The sequence below is a fragment of the Rana temporaria genome, chromosome 6 (assembly GCF_905171775.1).
Source record: "Rana temporaria chromosome 6, aRanTem1.1, whole genome shotgun sequence".
Lineage (NCBI taxonomy): Eukaryota > Metazoa > Chordata > Amphibia > Anura > Ranidae > Rana > Rana temporaria.
The window spans coordinates 171,551,658-171,570,403 of NC_053494.1; the positions used below are offsets into that span (position 1 = coordinate 171,551,658).

An 18,746-nucleotide genomic window follows, 5' to 3' on the forward strand; every position below is an offset into this window, starting at 1 on the left:
TGCACATGATTGGATGATGGAAGTCCACAGAGCTTCACTTTATTCGCTAAGCTTTGGGGCAAATTCCCTTCCAAAGTACAATTTCCCATGCAAAAAAAACAACACATATTAAAGTTTATTAAATACAACGCCTGATACACTTATCAGATGCTTTGAAAATATTTAAAAGCATACTGGCTAAAAGACATATGTATATGCAGAAGCAAAGATTGGCAATGACGGCCTATAAGTTTACCTCAGTATGTTTCCTGAGAAGTATGGGTTTGGAGGTTTTTCCATAATCATACTTACCTAGGTGGATGCTGCATCTTTCCCCTGGCGCCTCTACACTGAGAACTGAGCGATCGAACATCGCTGATGACTCGGTTCTTACAGCTCCCCAGTCTACTCCCTCCTCGCTCATTAGATCACTGAGCTGTGGAGGAGTGGGGAGCGGCCGTCTCAGGCTCTCAGCGGCTTGCTTAAGAGTCTGAGATGGGTTTCAGACCAAGTACCTGGCAGATCCAGACTCCCATTTTTGGGATGACGCAGTGCCTGGATGTATTTCTGTGACGTCAGCAGAGAGCGGCCTTCAGTCCGTTCTCTGCTGAAAATGGGTCACAGGAGTGCAAAACGAAATGCACTCCTGTGATACATATCAGAAGCCCAGCCAAACAAGCTTGGGCTGGACTACTCCTTTAAGTGGGCATTTAAAAGCAAATGGTACATAATGTAGCTTTTTATTTAATAAACACAGTCTAGTTATGATCAGTATTTTCCTTGAGTGTAACAAATCTATGACAAAATTGAAAAAGCAATAAAATTATACTTTTTTTTTTACGTTTTCCTTTATTGACACTATAATGATTTAGCACAAGCTTGGTTTGGAAAGGGATGCTATAATATTACATTAAAAGCAAGCTGCTCAAGCAATTAGCTTGATGTCTTGTACTGCAAGTGTGAAAAGACAGTACAGCAGTAGACTGATAAATTAATAACGTATATAACACAGAAAATTATAGTATAACCTAAATTAAATGCCCCCCAAAAAAATAAAGGGACAATTACATGGTTACATAGTAGGTGAGGTTGAAAAAAGAGACAAGTCCATCAAGTCCAACCTATGTGTGTGATTATATGTCAGTATTGCCTTGTATATCCCTTGTATGTTGTGGTCGTTCAGGTGCTTATCTAATCGTTTTTTAAACCATTGATGCCCCCCCGCTGAGACCACCGCCTGTGGAAAGGAATTCCACATCCTTGCGGCTCTAACAGTAAAGAACCCTCTACGTAGTTTAGGGGATGGCTGGGTTCACACTTATACGACACGACTATCATCCTACTTTGCCCTGCGACATCTGTCCTACATCGGTCCTACTTCCATTCAACTTGAATGAACAAGATAAGATTTCCCTCTGACTTTGAGATAGTAGGACTTGTCCTTTGATGAATCAAAACAATCCCAGAGTGACATAAATTCCTTTTACTGCTGCTGTAATCACCAAGTCCGATGTCACAAGTCGGATGGTTAGGACAAGGATCCTACTTTTATACGACTTCAATGGGCTGAAGTAGGACCAAAGTAGTGCATGGAGCATTTTTAAAGTCGGAACAACTTGTGTCATACCAGTTAAGACGGCTCTCATAGGGAATCATTGATTTACACATGTCATGCGACATGAGCTCCCAAAGTCGGAGCATATGTCCTATCAGTGTGAACCGGGCCTAAACCTCCTTTCTTCTAATTTAATGGGTGGTCACGTGTCTTGTTAAACTCCCTTCCGTGTAAAAGTTTTATCCTTATTGTGGGGTCACCAGTACGGTATTTGTAAATTTAACTCATAGCCCCTATTTGCATAACTTATTTGCTGCTGCAAATGCTTAAAATAATTAGCAATACTAAAAGGATTTCAAAGAATGATCAGAGTGGCCATGTAGTCTAAAGTATATATACTTGTAGTCTAAAGTAAAATAAAACACAGCCATGTATACAGTATTTCTGCTTTGTGTGGATGCCGACAAAGTAAGGGCTCAGGAGACAACCACTTAAGAGTCTATTAAAGAAGAGTCCGGCTGCAGGATGTAAACACAGCAGCAGGTTGTGGTGGTAAAAACTATGCAATTATGGAGCTAGCTATTGAGCTCAGTGAAGTGGAGGCAACACAGTAAGTGAACTCAGATCTCCTCTTAAGGTGCCACCATTTTTTGCCACACCTACCAAAATGTAGGTATCTGTAACTTTAACATCCCATTTTTCTACTTTTTGGTTGAAAGATACAGTGCATACAACTGTAGGGATGTTAGTACTAGTCATATCTGTGGGGATATCAATTGTGTAAATTCTTCCTCACACCAGTCATTCAGATGACTGGCTGATGCTATCAAAGAATCCCTGCACTGCTTTGACCCATGCATGTGTGATAATTCACAATGACATTAAAGCAGTCACATGAGAGCTGGCAACCATGTCGCTGGCTCCCACTATAAACACACTTCCCAGTTCAGAGCTAGGTTTCATGGGTTTTAACAAACGGTATACATTTTTAACCCTCCTGGCGGTATTCCCGAGTGTGTCGTGAATTTAAATTTCAGTACCATTAGCGGTAACCCCGAGCCACACTCAGGATTGCATTGCAGAATCCTGGTACAACGTACCTTGTCACCAGAATCCTGTGATGGCCTCCCGTTGTGTCATCCACCAGATCATCTGTCCGATGTCCTGTGTTCCGGGCTTCGTTCCCTGCGAGCGTTGCAATGCACGGGGGCGGAGCCCGGTGGCAAATTTAAAAAGTACAAAAACCTTAACGCATACAGTACACTGTAATCTTACAGATTACATAACTGTATCAAATTGTTTCACATCCGTTTTGTCCCAGTACCCTGCATGCACTTTTATATTATGTATACTGTTCTTTCTGCCTGGAAACTTGAGATTGTCCATGGCAACCAAAAAGTGTCCCTTTACGACAAAAGTGGTTTTAGACCAGCTATAAAATAGCAATAGTAAATTAGAACACTTGCAGAATTGAGCGATAGGGAATCGTTGGGAAATTAATGTTATTATTCTTTATTATTTTTTATTTTATTTATTATATTACTATTTATTATATTATAATTTATGATGTTGTGCTTCAAACTTGATCATACCCGAGATGTCTACTAGACTCCTGTTCGGACAGATTTAAGTGTGCTATTCCTAAGAATTACAAGACTACAATATAAAACACCAAATTTCTATGCAAAACAATTGTACCGCTTTGAGATTCAAAAATCTGACATAATCATACCGCCAGGGAGGCTACGATTGCACTGCACTGCTATCCCAACTTCTACCAATTATTTCCAGCAGAAGGGGTGATTTTAAATTGCTTTAACTTTTCTATCAGAAGGTAACTATTTCAACACATATGAGGAATTTAAATGTTTATTGTAAGGGTATAGAATGTAGTTCACTTTAAGGCTGAGAAAAAGACACAATTCCATCAAGTTCAACCTAATCTAATAGCACTAATTCAGAGGAAAATAAAACCAAAATCCAGTGAGATAGCTAACAATTTAGCTTCATAGGAGAGGAGAAAAACAGAATCTTTCCTGACCCTGTCAATGACATTTAGACAAATTCCCCAGAAGACTCCACTAATGAAACTTCCCAACTATTGCTTGAGCTGTCCTTTCTACTACAACAAGCATCCAATCTAGATTTAAATTCTCTTATACTGTTGGTCAATATCAGCTATTCCAAAGAGAGTTTCAAAGTCTGACTCCCTGTGAGAGCAAGATTACCTAACACAAAGAAAAAAACCACAGTGGGGTTATTTACTAAAGGAACATTTACTGTGAAAGTGCAGTTGCCTCAGAGCTTCATAAATTAGGTAAGGTTTAACATTATAAAGAATAACAAATCACATGCAAGGAAAAAAAAAAGCATTTTTATTTGCACATGATTGGATGATGGAAGTCAGCAGAGCTTCTGCTCATTTACTAAGTTCTGGAGCAATTTCTCTTGCAGAGCTCTCTCCTGCTGAACCACATATTTAAAGCCAATCTGTAGCCTACCTAAAAAGGTATATTTTTAAATTTTTTGAGTGAGTGAGAAACTTATATAGCGCAAACAAATGCGAACTTAATCGCCTCAAGGTGCTGGCATCCAGAGTTGTACAGGTCTTTCAGAAGAGGTGGGTCTTCAGTTTTTTCCTAAAAACCCAATGGTTTTCTTCGTGGGTAGAGCATTCCAGAGCCGTGGTCCTTGGACCGAGAATCTACGTTCTCCCTTTAGATTTGTAGCGAGATTTGGGGATTTGGAGAAGATTTTGGTTGGTTGATCGGAGCACGCGCTGGGTGACGTAGCTGGGTACACCCAGTTATGCTTTGAATTATATTTACTAGGTGTGAACTCCAAGGAAATTTGCAGTTTTGCAGCAGGGGAATGAGTGTGACCACTGTGTCCAGAAGCCCCTGTGAGGCAAAACAATTTACCCAAAAAGTCGCCCTCAACTCTGATTACATATAGAGACCATGTAGTGCATGTTTTTCAAAATTCCATCTACAGACCAGAGCCTGTCTTGCTATTCTCCAAACAAAGATCTTGACAGAACTCAATTGTTGAACATAAACAGAAGCCAACAAAAGGTACTTAACACAGGGATTCATTTATCGCTAAAGTTACCCCCCCCCCCCCACCACCAAAAAATGTACTTCCCTGTAATGAAGTATGCCCCATGTTGTGCAGGCAGCTGGATCATGTAGAATTTTTTTGTGCTGGGATGTCCCATCCTCTTCCTATTGCTTTACTTCAGGCCACTGCTATAGTTAATAGTGCCAAGTCTTCTGTGAAGCCACAGTTAACACACACCTTTCCGAGACCGGGGACCTGCCCCCCCCCTCCTTTCCATTGGGAAAAATTATTTCAGAGTGTACACTGCATGCAACATGTTTACAGAATGGGGGAGAAAATCGTGAGACTAATCAAAATTTCTCCCATTCAGAAATGTCCAAGAAACACATGATTCAATCTAAACAATGGTGTGTTATTTACCCTTACATTGTAAATCCCAAGTAGTCATATTCTGATACTAACCCAGGGCTGCAGATTTAGGACACATATGGGATCAAAACCATTGGACACATCGCTCCTGCTGGTACCCCGCTGAGTTTTAGCTTTGGTTAAAACTAAGAGGTCAATAACAATTTTTTTTTCAGCTATATATAAACTCAGCCAAGCAAAGGATATTTAGTTTTCAACTATCAAACTTAAGTTACAATATATTATTCTGAAATATAGTGGCGGCCCATCCATCCGAAGTGCAGGGACGACACCCTCCTAATCCATGCGCCTAGCCCCTAATGTACATGTAGGGCACAGGAAGCATGGAATCCAATGTTTTTTTTTTAACCGCATAATTAGAGCCTGAGGCCTTAAAAAAAGGGGTGGGCACAGAGCACTGCACCCTGAGCCCACCCAGTTGTGTGACAATAGTGAATGAATATTTGCTATTGTCTTCCTGATTCTCCTCCCAGCCAATCAGGAAGCAGATCCTGAGACCCGATTGGCAAGGGAGTCTTAGGACTCCCAGCCAATCAGTTTCAGGGCCCACTTTCTATTCAGCTGGAAGGAGAAGCAATGGCCCCGGAGCGAGGAATAGCAGCAGCCCTACCCCCGATCCTTGTCATCTGCCTCCTAAGGCCTCTAATCATCCATTTCCCGCAAAAGAAGGGGGGGGGTTTATCGCCGCCTCACTATCTGTCTCCCGCAGTCTCCAGCCCACACTGTGGAAATATCTACTCCAAATTGACTCTCCTTAATTTGGCATTGTCTCGTGTGTTGACTAGTGTCTAAAGCTATACCCTCTGTTTGTGGGAGGAGGATGTATTAGAACAGCGCGAGGACAAACTACAATATAAAATTCCTCCAAATGCTTTACTTGACTCCAGATCAGCTTAATAGAATAGAATGACTTGGAACCAAGGCCTGCCCTTGTTGCCATGCATACTCTATACATAAGGTATGAATCTGAGGAACTCTACGCACACTGGTGAATTCCGACTTATTTGAATCCTTCAGGGAATTTGAAGTCAAACTGGCACTCCTTGGCATACTTGGCAATAGCCCACTTTCAGATTATCATAAGGCTTTCCTTTATAATGCAGGGAGAAAAAATGACTCCTATGGAATCCATCTATCATGCCTTAGAAATCAGCTTGGGTTACTTTGATCAATTGAGCCTTGCCTCTTTACCGGCTTACATACCTTAGAAGCAATTGTCCATCTAAATTTTAGAAAATGATTGCTTAATGGCTTAATGATGACAAGTAAATGATGGCTTTAGGATGAGTAGCAGACAACTGTTCATTGTTTTAGCGTCCTAGAGGGCACAGAGTTGGCGGGAGGGGTGGTGATGAATGCATAAAGATAAAAGATGTGTATTTATCTTCTGCATCTCTTTACCCTGTGTTCTGATGACCACTTTACCATAATGTCAAAAGGAAAAACTTAATAGTGGAAGAGTAAAAAAAAAAAAGTTTAATATATTTGTAATTCAGATTAATCGGATCACCTGTACAGCAATGAGTAATTGCAAATATATTTTTCATGGTTCAGAGTTACTCAATCTGTGTTGTGCTCAACAACTGCGATAGTCTCTGGATGTTCTAGCTGCCAGTAGAATCCTCAGAGACCCGAGGAAGGTTAAATGCAATTATTTCATTGAAATGCTAAAGTAATCATGTAACAGTTCCAAGAAAGAAATGTCATTTACCTATAACTACATCATGACCGTCCACGAGGCCCGCCGAGAAGAGCTCCTGCGAAACACCATCTGCTGTATCTTTGGAAACAGAAAAAAAACAGCACATATAAATGACACCTCCAGGACAAAGGCTGAGAGTGAAATGATTCACTTTAGTATGGCATGGCATTTGTGTTGAACCATAAAACTACGTATGGGAAGAAAGGTTAATTCCCCCTGTGTTGTTTATAATGCAGGTGCAGAAAAACAAATCAGCTTGGTTGAATAGATTGCTGCTCTATGCAGAACACAATCATCAGCAATAATCTTGGCTATTATGTGGTTTGTATTATGATATAAATAAGCTAGTAGCATGATACTAACTGCACTCTTTTCTAAACATATCTTTCACTGAATGTAGCTAAAGCTATCATTGTCAACTGCAACCTTTGATATTTGTGTATACAGAAATTATTAGCTGCCAGTTCCCAGCAGCTGGTGGATGTTAACAAGCAATTAATGTAGTGGGTCATGTGATTTAGGATTACCTGCCAATTAATGTGGTTCTAAAGCCTAAAAATTTGTAACCGAAGTGCATTCTCTATATTAGGGTAAAATATGTACCAGTACCTAAAGCGCCCCCCCCTGCTTATACTTACCTGAGCCCTCACTCAATCCACTCAATCCAGTGCTGTGTCTATCTGTAGCAGCTCTTAATGTTCTCACAGGCTTTGCAGAGGCAGCGGGAGCCACAGGCTGTAAGTCAAATCCTGTTACTCCTGAGGGGAGTGTTGAGCACATGCCTTTTCTATTTTAATTTTTGAGTGGCTAAGGCCTCGTACACACGATAGGTTAACCAGAGGACAACGGTCTGATGGACCGTTTTCATTGGTCAAAACCGATCGTGTGTGGGCCCCATAGGTTATTTAACCATTGGTTAAAAAAAAGCCAACTTGCTTTAAATTTAACCGATGGATTCCTAACCGATAGGTCAAAACCGATCGTTAGTAGGCACGACCATCGGTTAAAAATCCACGCATGCTCAGAATCAAGTCGATGCATGCTTGGAAGCATTGAACTTAATTTTTTTCAGCACGTCGTTGTGTTTTACGTCACTGCATTCTGACACGATCAGTTATTTAACCGATGGTGTGTAGTGACCGACCATCAGTCAACTTCATCGTTTAACCGATGACAACGGTCCTTCAGACTGTTCTCATCGGATGGACTGATCGTGTGTACGAGGCTTAATAAGCATTTGATTTCACCATTAAAGCTTGTAACTCTGCTGAACTTAGTGTGTGTTCTTCTTGTTTGTTTGTGTATCTATGGACACAGGAAGCGCGGCTCAGGATCAAGCACAAAGGGTGTGCCACACTAGGGAATGGCTTTTAATGGAGCCACACCAAGAAGAGGAGGAGAAAGGAGCTCTGGCAGAGGACCTCAGAAGAGAGGATGGGGGTAGGTAAATAAATATACATATATAAAACAATAGGGTGGGTTACATCCTCTTCTCTTTTTGTTTTTCTGGGGCAGTGTCAGGGTGGGCTCCCAACAATCCACCAATATTCAGTAAAAAAAGACAACGGGACACAAACTCCAATGCGATTAATTTACTGGTTCCTTCTTCAAAGACAGAACATTTGTAGTAATGTTCTGTCTTTGAAGGAGCAACCAATAAATTAATGACATTGGAGTTTGTGTCCCTTCGTCTTTTTTACTATATGTATTAGAGCTGCACGATTAATCATTAAAGAAGAGATTGCCATTCTACCCCCCCCCCCCCACAATCTTAAAGGGGTTGTAAAGGTTTGTTTTTTATTTTCTAAATAGGTTCCTTTAAGCTAATGCATTGTTGGTTCACTTACCTTTTCCTTTGATTTTCCTTCTAAATGTTTTTTTTTCTTTGTTTTCTTTGTCTCACTTCCTGTTCCTCCCCAGTAAGCTGTTCTGGCTGACTAACCCATATGGATGATGGGGGCAAGCTTACTGAGGAGAAACAAGTGAGAAATTCAGACAAAGAAAACAAAGACATTTTTTTTTAGAAGGGAAATCGAAGGAAAAGGTCAGGCCTCGTACACACGGCCGAGTTTCTCGGCAAAAACAAGCTTGCTGGTTTGTTTTTTTTGCCGAGGAAAACGGTCGTGTGTACACTTTTCAACGAGGAAACCGCAGAGGATCTCGTCGGGCCAAAAAGAAAGCATGTCTTCTTTTTCCCCGACGGCAATGGGAAAAGTTGGCTCGCCGAGATCCTCGGCGGCTTCACAAGGAACTCGACGAGCAAAACGATGTGTTTCGCCCGTCGAGTTCCTCGGCCGTGTGTACGAGGCCTAAGTGAATCAACAATGCACTAGCTTAAAGGAACCTATTTAGAAAAAAAAAAAAAAAAAAAACCTTTACAACCCCTTTAATCATTTCCTCGATTCAGTACAGAGAGTTCTCTGGTGAAGCGAACATCTGTCAAAAAAACAACACAGGCAGTCTGCCAAGTTTATTACGTCATGGTGAGATAAAGAGAAACATTGTAACATTTAGTTATTTTAGAATTAGATCAAAAGAATAAACTTCTGTCTGCAGATGAGGGCAGTTTAACCAATTAAAGACTAAACCTGTTTCTGACACTTGTTGCTTACAAGTTAAAATCAGTATTTTTTACTAGAAAATAACTTGGAACCCCCAAACATTATATATATTTTTTTAGCAGAGACCCAAGAGAAAAAAATGGAGGTTGTTGCAATATTTTATGTCACACTGTATTTGTGCATCAGTCTTTCAAACGCAATATTTTTGGAAAAAATACACTTTAATTAATAAAATGTGAAAGATGATGTTACGCCACGAGAATCGTGAGAGAATTGTGATCTTTATTCTTAGCAAAAAAATTGTGATTCTCATTTTAGCCAGAATCATGCAGCTCTAATATATATCCAACTTTTTGAGATGGGAACGAGAGACAAGTATTAGCAAAAGTATGTAGGCATTGGACACACCCCTTGTCATGCCCCCTTAGCCACTTAAGGACCGCCTCCTGCACATATACGTTGGCAGAATGGCACGGCTGGGCACAAGCACATACCTGTACGTCCTCTTTAAGTGCCCAGCCGTGGGTCGCAGGCGCGCGCCCGCGACCCGGTCCGAAGCTCCGTGACCGCGGGACCCACGGACCTGATCGCCGCTGGAGTCCCGTGATCGGTCCCCGGAGCTGAAGAACGAGGCAAGCTGTGTGTAAACACAGCTTCTCTGTTCTTCACTGTGGCGCTGTCATTGATCGTGTGTTCCCTGATATAGGGAAACACGATCAATGACGTCACACGTCCAGCCCCGCCCCCCTACAGTTAGAAACACATATGAGGTCACACTTAACCCCTTCAGCGCCCCCTTGTGGTTAACTCCCAAACTGCAATTGTCATTTTCACAGTAAACAATGCATTTTTATAGCATTTTTTGCTGTGAAAATGACAATTGTCCCAAAAATTTGTCAAAATTGTCCGATGTGTCCGCCATAATGTCGCGGTCACGAAAAAAATCGCCGATCGCCGACATTAGTAGTGAAAAAAAAATTATTAATAAAAATGCAATAAAACTATCCCCTATTTTGTAAACACTATACATTTTGCGCAAACCAATCGATAAACGCTTATTGCGATATTTTTTTTTACCAAAAATAGGTAGAAGAATGCGTATCGGCCTAAACTGAGGATTTTTTTTTATATATATATATTTTTGGGGAATATTTATTATAGCAAAAAGAAAAACATTTCAAAATTTTCGCTCTTTTTTTGTTTATAGCGCAAAAATAAAAACCGCAGAGGTGATCAAATACCACCAAAAGAAAGCTCTATTTGTGGGGAAAAAAGAACGCCAATTTTGTTTGGGAGCCACGTCGCACGACCACGCAATTGTCAGTTAAAGCGATGCAGTGCCGAATCGCAAAAACTGGCCGGGTCCTTTACTTGCATTTTGGTCCGGGTCTTAAGTGGTTAAAGGAGAATTTTATATATATATATATATATATATATATATATATATATATATATATATATATATATATAAAAAATATATATATATATATATATATATATATATATATTTTTTTTTTTTTTTTACATAGGTAGAAACATGAAAGTTGTCACTGCTGACTTATTTTTCAAGGTGAAAGCTTGTCCACAATCATCTTTATCCCTTAATTAGTGAATCACTGACCTATAACAAGTAGATGTGTATCACATGTTGGGCCATGCTATTCCTAGGCCCACATCTCACTAGGTCAGGGGTCTTCAAACTATGGCCCTCCAGTTGTTCAGGAACTACAATTCCCATCATGCCTAGTCATGTCTGTGAATGTCAGATTTTTACAATGCCTCATGGGAAGTGTAGTTCCACCACAGCTGGAGGGCCGTAGTTTGAAGATCCCTGCATTAGGTAGTGAAGATAACAGTCCTAGAATAGGCACTTTCATAGACAAACTGATAGTGGCAGTTCTCATATTTAAGCTGGCCATAGACTATCCAGAACTGTCTGCCTGTACACACAGTCTAACTGTTTCACAATGCTCTTTTTGTGAAGGAATGCTTCAGTTTATTTCCTGTTTTTATAATTCCTTTTATTTACCAAGTAAAGTTACAAATCGCAGTCAAAAATAAAAAGATATACAATATCTCAATCAAGTAACAAATAGGTACACGGAGGTCAAATACAGCAAACCCAGCATTGCACAAAATTTGCGGCCATACGACCAATGCATTTGTGAAGATAATGCTCGGTGCAACGAGCTAGGATGAACATCGTACATTAATAGAAAAGACCATGGTGCACACACTTTATTGCATAAAACAGTCAAATTAACTGATGGGGAATGCATGGTAAGACAAAGTAACTGATGCCGCGTACACACCATCACTTTGTGATGAAAAAAAAATGACATTTTTTGTGAAGCAGTGTGTGGAAGAACGGGGGCTAGAAAGCGCCCCCCTCCCCCCGCCATCTGCTGGGGACAATTTGGATGCGGAGCCGGGTCCAGATTCCAGGGCTTGCATCGGACCGGTCTACAGGGCCGAGTCGCAGTAGCCTGGCCGACAGACACCTCCGTTTCCATGCGGTAGACGTGCTGTCCAGGATGCTTCCAGCATAAACCCACAGGAAAGGTAAGTAGCTACTACCTTGCTTTAGCAAGAAGACAGAGCTGGGCATGCTTGGAGAGGTGAGTAAAGGGCCTTATCTCCCTTCTCTCCTCCCTCCCCCCACCTCCTACTCCTTAGGATACCAGTGGAGGGGGCTCCCGCCTTCGAAGAACCCTGCGGACGAGAAGGCTAAGGTGATCACCCGCAACCTGTACATGGTAGTGTGTTTGACGGTATGCCCAACCATAGTTGGGGCCCTGGTGTCCCAGACACTCACGGAAGGGGCAAAGATGCTGCTCAATGGGTTACAAGCGTCAGGCTTCTTCGAACGAGGTAGCCCTAGCTGACCTACTAGTACAAGGCCTAAAATTCATTTGTGAATCAGCCTTGGACACTATTCCTCTGCTGGCCAGAGCTTCAGGTCAGGCGGTGGCATTACGCCGTCTACTTTGGTTAAGATTTGGTCCGCTACATGAGGTCCAACCAATCTTCCAAGAAAGCCCTGATGGACTTGCCCTTTAAGGGTGACAAACTTTTTGGAACTCCCCTGGATGACATAATTAAAGATGCTACAGGAGGTAAGAGCACACTGCTCCCACAGTCCAAAGAGGGGAAGGAGCCACGCCGTAGGCAAGGGCCCTTCTTTACCACATACAAGCGTTTTTTTTGCCTGCCCAGTACGGCGGGTAAAAGACCACAGGCCAAAAAAAGCGCCTGCTCAGGGACTGAGACGTCCCTGGTTTCGCACACTCAACAAACCTGCAGACAAAGCTACGTCCGCATGAAGGTTTGCCCCCACCCATCTCTCGGGTGGGGGGACGTCTTCGCGAATTTGCGACCCGGTGGACATCTCAGGTCCCTGACCGGTGGGTTTGCAAAGTAGTGTCTTCAGGGTACAAAATAGAACTTCTATCTTGCCCACCAAACAGATTTTTTTCCCCCTCCAACCGCCAACTACAACCGACTCGTCGGGAAGCCCTATGGGGCAGTTCAAGACCTGCTAAAACGTGGGGTGGTTATTCCTGTCCCAGTACAGGATCAGTTTCAGGGGTTTTACTCCAATCTGTTCATAGTACCAAAGAAGGAGGGCGTTCGCCCAATTCTTGACCTCAGGGCCCATAATTGCTTCGTGAAGGTACAAGATTTCGGATGGAATCGGTTTTCTCTGTCGTCACTGCCCTCCAGCCAGGGGACTTTCTGGCATCCTTGGACATCAGGGATGCTTATTTACATGTCCCCATATGCCAAAGCATCAAAGACTTCTGCACTTTGCGGTTGGGAAAGACCACTATCAATCGTGGCTCCCCCCTTTGGCCGGGCATCGGCATCAAGGGTGTTCACCTAGGTGCTTGCCCCAATTTTCGCCCTACTAAGACCATGTGGCATCGCTATCGTGGGCTACTTTGACGACCTGCTTCTGAGGGCTGCTTCAGCCTCAGAATTAGAGGTGAGCATGTCTATAACATGTCAGACCCTTAGACACTTTGGGTGGCTACTAAACATTCAGAAGTCAGTAATGGTACCGACTCAACACCTAGTATATCTGGTTAGGTTTTCTTCCCTGTGGAAAAGTTTCAGACCCTTCGGGCTGCGGTGCGGTAGTTGACATCCCAAAAGGGTCGTCACTCCGCTTTTGCATGCGAGTCCCTGGGCCTCATGGTGGCCTTCTTCGAAAGCGGTACCATACTCGAAGCCCTTCGGGGGACTGCTGGTGAAATTCTTTGAAATGACGGGCCACACTATACTTGTCCAACCCCTTTTCCACAGAATTCCGGTGTTCACCGAACCTTTTACGGAGGGTGCGAATGGTGCGACCCACCTAAAAAAGCCTGCAAGGGCAAGTAAGGCAGTACACTACATACTCTGATGAACACGTGAAGAAATCCGGTATTGTATACTGTTTGCCCCTGCACATAAATAAAACAGTATACCATACTTGATTTCTTCACGTGTTCATCAGAGTATGTAGTGTACTGCCTTACTTGCCCTTGCAGGCTTTTTTACGTGGGTCGCACCATTCGCACCCTCCGTAAAAGGTTCGGTGAACCTTGTTGTCCTTCAGATTACTTCATCTGACAGCTGGCTGCCACTCTGCGGAAGTTACATATATGTATATCTTGTTTTAATGGACATTACAATGGACTAATGTATTTCCATGAACCCTTTTCCAATCATTTGTTGTGACCTGTGCCCCCCACCCCCCCAATAAGTACATGGTACATGTCAGGAGTGCGCTCAATTATCTTGTATATCCACATTTTTACCTAAGTTAGGCCTCGTACACATGACCGTTTTCCTCGACAGAATCCATCAAGAAACTTGGTGGCAGAGCTTTTTTGCAGAGGAAAACGGCCGTGTGTGTGTTTTTCGTTGAGAAAACTGTTGTGGAACTCGACGAGAAAAAAAAGAGAACAAGTTCTCTTTTTCCTCATCGGGAGTCTCAATTTCCTCGTTGTGTTTCTCGTCGGGCTGGTTTACGACGAGAAACGCGTTCATGTGTATGCTTAGAAACCCGCGCATGCTCAGAATAAAGTATGAGACGGGAGCGTACCTTCGGTAAAAGTAGCGTTCGTAATGGAGATACCACATTCGTCACGCTGTAACAGACTGAAAAGCGCAAATCGTCTTTTACCAAACTTTTACCTAACATGAAATTAGCAAAAGCAGTCCCAAGGGTTGTGCCAGTGGAATCGAACTTCCCCTTTATAGTGCCGTCGTACGTGTTGTACGTCACCGCGTTTGAGAACGATGAGATTTTGTCTTGACAGTGTGTACGCAAAGAAAGCTTGTCAAGATTCTCGACAAGCCTGACAAGGAACTTGTCGAGTAAAACGATGTTTCATTTACGACGAGTTCCTCGGTCGTGTGTACGAGGCCTTAGGCTTTGCTTAAACATACAGAACCCTTTTTATCCCCCCCTATAATATGACGGGTAACCTCCCTAACAAATGGGACAGCTAAAGCCCTGTACACATGGCCCAAAATCTCATCAGGAAAAAAAAACTTTCCTGACAAGATTCTTGGCAAGATATTCTTGCAGGCCGAGTGTACACACAGGCCATTCAAAAGAACCACCGCTCTTTTGAATGGCACGAACGCTTCACACTACCTATGCCTTGGAAGCTACCGCGCATGCGTCAAAGTAATTTCGAGCATGCGCGGGTTTCCATGGAGAGGTAAGTATACACACTCTCAGGTTTCTTGGCAGGAAAACACTGCCGAGAATCTCACATCGAGAAATAGAGAGCAGGTTCTGGGCAGTTTTCTTGACGAGAAACCTCAAAGCCTCGTACACACGCACGGTATACTCGGCAAGAAAGCTCTGCCAGCAGTTTTCTTGCCGAGAAAACCATGCGTGTGTACAAGGCTTTAGCAGCTGAAAACAAAGGGGAACCAAATTCTACTTCTACAGGGAAAAAAAATCAAGCATGTATATATCTTTGGACTTGCTGAACTTTTTTAGCATGCCATTTTTGTTCCATCATATGCTTTGTTTGTCTCCACTTACTATTACATAGTTACATATTACATTATTTTTACAGCGCATTGCTGTGACCTCCAGAATGTTTCGCTTCGGTTCCCCAAACTTCTGGTTTAGGGAGTGTGAGTGCACCAAGCACATCACAGAGAAAGAGCCGCTCTAACAGCGTAGGCTCCTGCTGCTGTTAATCATGATGCTAATAGGAAGGAATAGCAGAGAAATGGTTTGATGCTGTAGGCTTCTGGGCTATTACTATGGATAAATGTATGTATGCAGCATAGGGACACTGCTACAGTCCAGCCCGGAAGTGTGAACATAGAGGTGGCTTTGCGTTTTTATTCATACTCCCTCTAGCGTTCACCTTCAAAGTCTGATTCTGGTCCCCTGATCACCAACTGTATATCTTCTCTGAAATATATTATAGTTTACAGCCACCACTGACACTTAATATTTATAAGAAAACTATTTTGCAATATTGACTTGAACTGTAAAAGCCAACATTACCCTGTCTTTCCTTTCCCTAAATGCATTTCCCTTTATATGAAACAGAGAATTTGTTTCCAAAAGACGTACTATTATGTGACACATTATTCCCTAGAGAAAGCTCATACAGGTCTGGGACAGATGCTGCTTCTTATGATGCAGGAAAAAAAAGCTTCAAAACATCCTTTGCACAAACTGAAGCTTTTTGCCTGACAGCTGCTTAAACCCCTCATTTCCACCAAACATTAACTATGTAGATAGCTTAGCGCTACTGGCTTGCAGCCATGTTCATGTCTTAAGGGCATCACATAAAATTTAGGTTAGAAAAAAAAAAATAAGCATTTTAAAGCTGAAAATGTTATCCTGCAGCACATTTAAATCAGATTTTCTGCATAAAGTTTGTTTTATAAAAAAATACTTTGGATCATACTAATTAAAAAAACAATCCACCACTTAAATGTTAGAGCGCATGCCTACAAGACCATTCACATCAGCTTCTCTTTCTTTGGAAGCTCTGAAACTCCGCAAATTCCTTTATGCAAATAGAGCCTTCTTCCAGAACATTTTTGCTTACTGTACCCCATCACCATTACATAAACAAGGACACAGCAATAGAGATGTTTAGGAGGCAGGGTAACGTGTCAACTTCTCAGATGAATTTACTATAGGCATTAAAGAGGTCCCAGGTTCCAAGGCTCCTGCTGTGTCCCGTATAAATGGAGAATGGATGTGTAATACCCTGAATGCTCACTCTAGCATGTAAATGGTAGCTTTGTAAGATATGCTTACAGGTTTGCTTTTAAAAGTGGTTGTAAAGGTTTTATTTATTTTTTTAAATAACAAACATATCATGTTTACCTCCACTGTGCAATTCGTTTTGCACAGAGTGGCCCTGATCCTCCTGTTCTGGGGTCCCTCGGCGGCTCTCTCAGCTCCTCCCTGCTTCAGATAACCCCCTCTGGGAAGCGCTCTCTCAAGGAAGTTACCTTGCGGGCACGCTCCCTAGTCCTGCATTCGGCGTCCATAGTCAATTGCAGGACCCAGCCCCGCCCCCGCGTCATTGAATTTGATTGACAGAAGCACGAGCCAATGGCTGCACTGCTATCAATCTATCCATTGAAGAGCCAAGAACCCCAGGCAATGATCGTGCACGTTCGCGTCGTGGCATTTTCCAGGGCTCAGGTAAGTAAAACAGTAATCATCGGATGCATAGGATGCATTAAGGTGAAAAAACATGAACCTTTACAACCCCTTTAATGAATCTACAATCAATCCCAACTCAAAAAATGGGATGCTGTATAAAACCTACATAAAAACAGAATGCAATAATTTGCAAATCTTGTAAAACCATATCAAATGTTTAAATTAAGAAAATGTACCATTTTAAGAAAAAAATAAGGTCATTTTGAAATTGATGGCAGCAACATGTCTCAAAAAAGTTGGGATAGGGCCATATTTACCATGATGTAGAATCTTGGAATTATTCTTTTTAACAAAGGGAACTCAGAAGACCAGTTGCTGGAGTTTTTGGAGAGGAATGTTGTCCCATTCTTGCCTGATATAAGATTCTCACTGCTCAACAATCCTGGGTCTTCTTTGTTGCCTTTTTAATTTCAAGATACATCAAATATTTCAAGTTGGTGAAAGGTCTGGACTGCAGGCAAGCCAGTTAAGCACCTGGAATCTTCTACTATGAAGCCATGCTGTTATCATAGATGCAGTATGTGGTTTAGCATTGTCCTGCTTAAATATGCAAGGCCTTACCTGAATACAATATCATCTGGGTGGGAGCATATGCTGCTCTAAAACCTGTATATATCAGCATTGATGGTGCCTTTCCAGTGCCCATTCCGTATACACTAACGCACCTCATACCATCAGAGGTGCCAGCTTTTGAACTGAGCACTGATAAAAAGCCAGAAGGTCCCTCTTTAGTTTGGAGGCCCATGGTTGCCAAATTTAGATATGTCTAACCACAGAATAGTTTCCCACTTTGTAACGGACCATTTTAAATGAGTTGTACCCAAAGAAGACAGCAGTGTTTCTGGAACATGTTTAGACATGGCTTCTTCTTTGCATTTTTGAATTGCATGGCAAACACTGTTCACAGATAGTGATTTTTGGAAATATTTCATGTGGTGATGTCGACCTTTTTCTTAAAATAGTATTTTGTTGTCAATTTTTCTCAGTTTAGACATTTGATATGCTCTATTGTGAATAACATGTTGGTTTATGAGGTTTGCAAATTATTACATTCTGTTTTTATGTAGATTTTACACAGCGTCCCAACTTTCTTTGGAACTGGGGTTGTAAAAAAAAAACAAAAAAAGATATGTTTTATTGCTCTCAAAAAGCTTGAATGTGACCAGAGAAAATCATGGAGAAAACAAATGTAATTTGATTCAAACTAATTTTACTTTACTTAACGGTTTCAACATTTTCAGTTGGAAACCTATAGTTCAGTGAAAAAGTAAGTGCACCCCATAAAAATTGTTGACTTTTTCATTATATTTGGACTTGCAAACATTAGACCTAAATTTGAATAGTGCCCTCAGATAAAAATAATATACTTGAACTAATGGCACATAAAATTGACATGGTGTATTTATTTTTCTTATCTAACATAACAAATATGCAGATTTGTCACATAATATCACCATTACAAATACAATTTAAAGCGGTTGTAAACCGCATATACAATTTTTTTTTTTTTTTAACCTGCAAGGCAAAATGCATAATCAGCTAGTATGCACCGCATAATAGCTGATTATGAAATACTTACCTCAAAACGAGGTGAACAACACTTACCTGGTTCACGCCGAGCGAGATGTCATCTTGCTCCGGCGTGTCTTCCGGGTATCGCCGCTCCAGCGCTGTGATTGGCTGGAGCGGCGCCGCTCCAGCGCTGTGATTGGCTGGAGCGGCGATGACGGCACTCCCGCGCGTGCGCGCGGGAGA

The 18,746-nt window shown here is 41.9% G+C and overlaps 1 protein-coding gene across 1 annotated transcript in view; it reads right to left on the reverse strand.

Moving 5' to 3' along the window:
• Nucleotides 1-18,746, reverse strand: part of STK39 (serine/threonine kinase 39) — a 446,908-nt gene that overhangs the window by 88,103 nt on the left and 340,059 nt on the right. Inside the window, exon 16 of the mRNA XM_040357812.1 lies at nt 6,735-6,803. Coding sequence (XP_040213746.1) covers nt 6,735-6,803 — 69 coding nt within the window. The remainder of the gene's footprint in view (nt 1-6,734; nt 6,804-18,746) is intronic.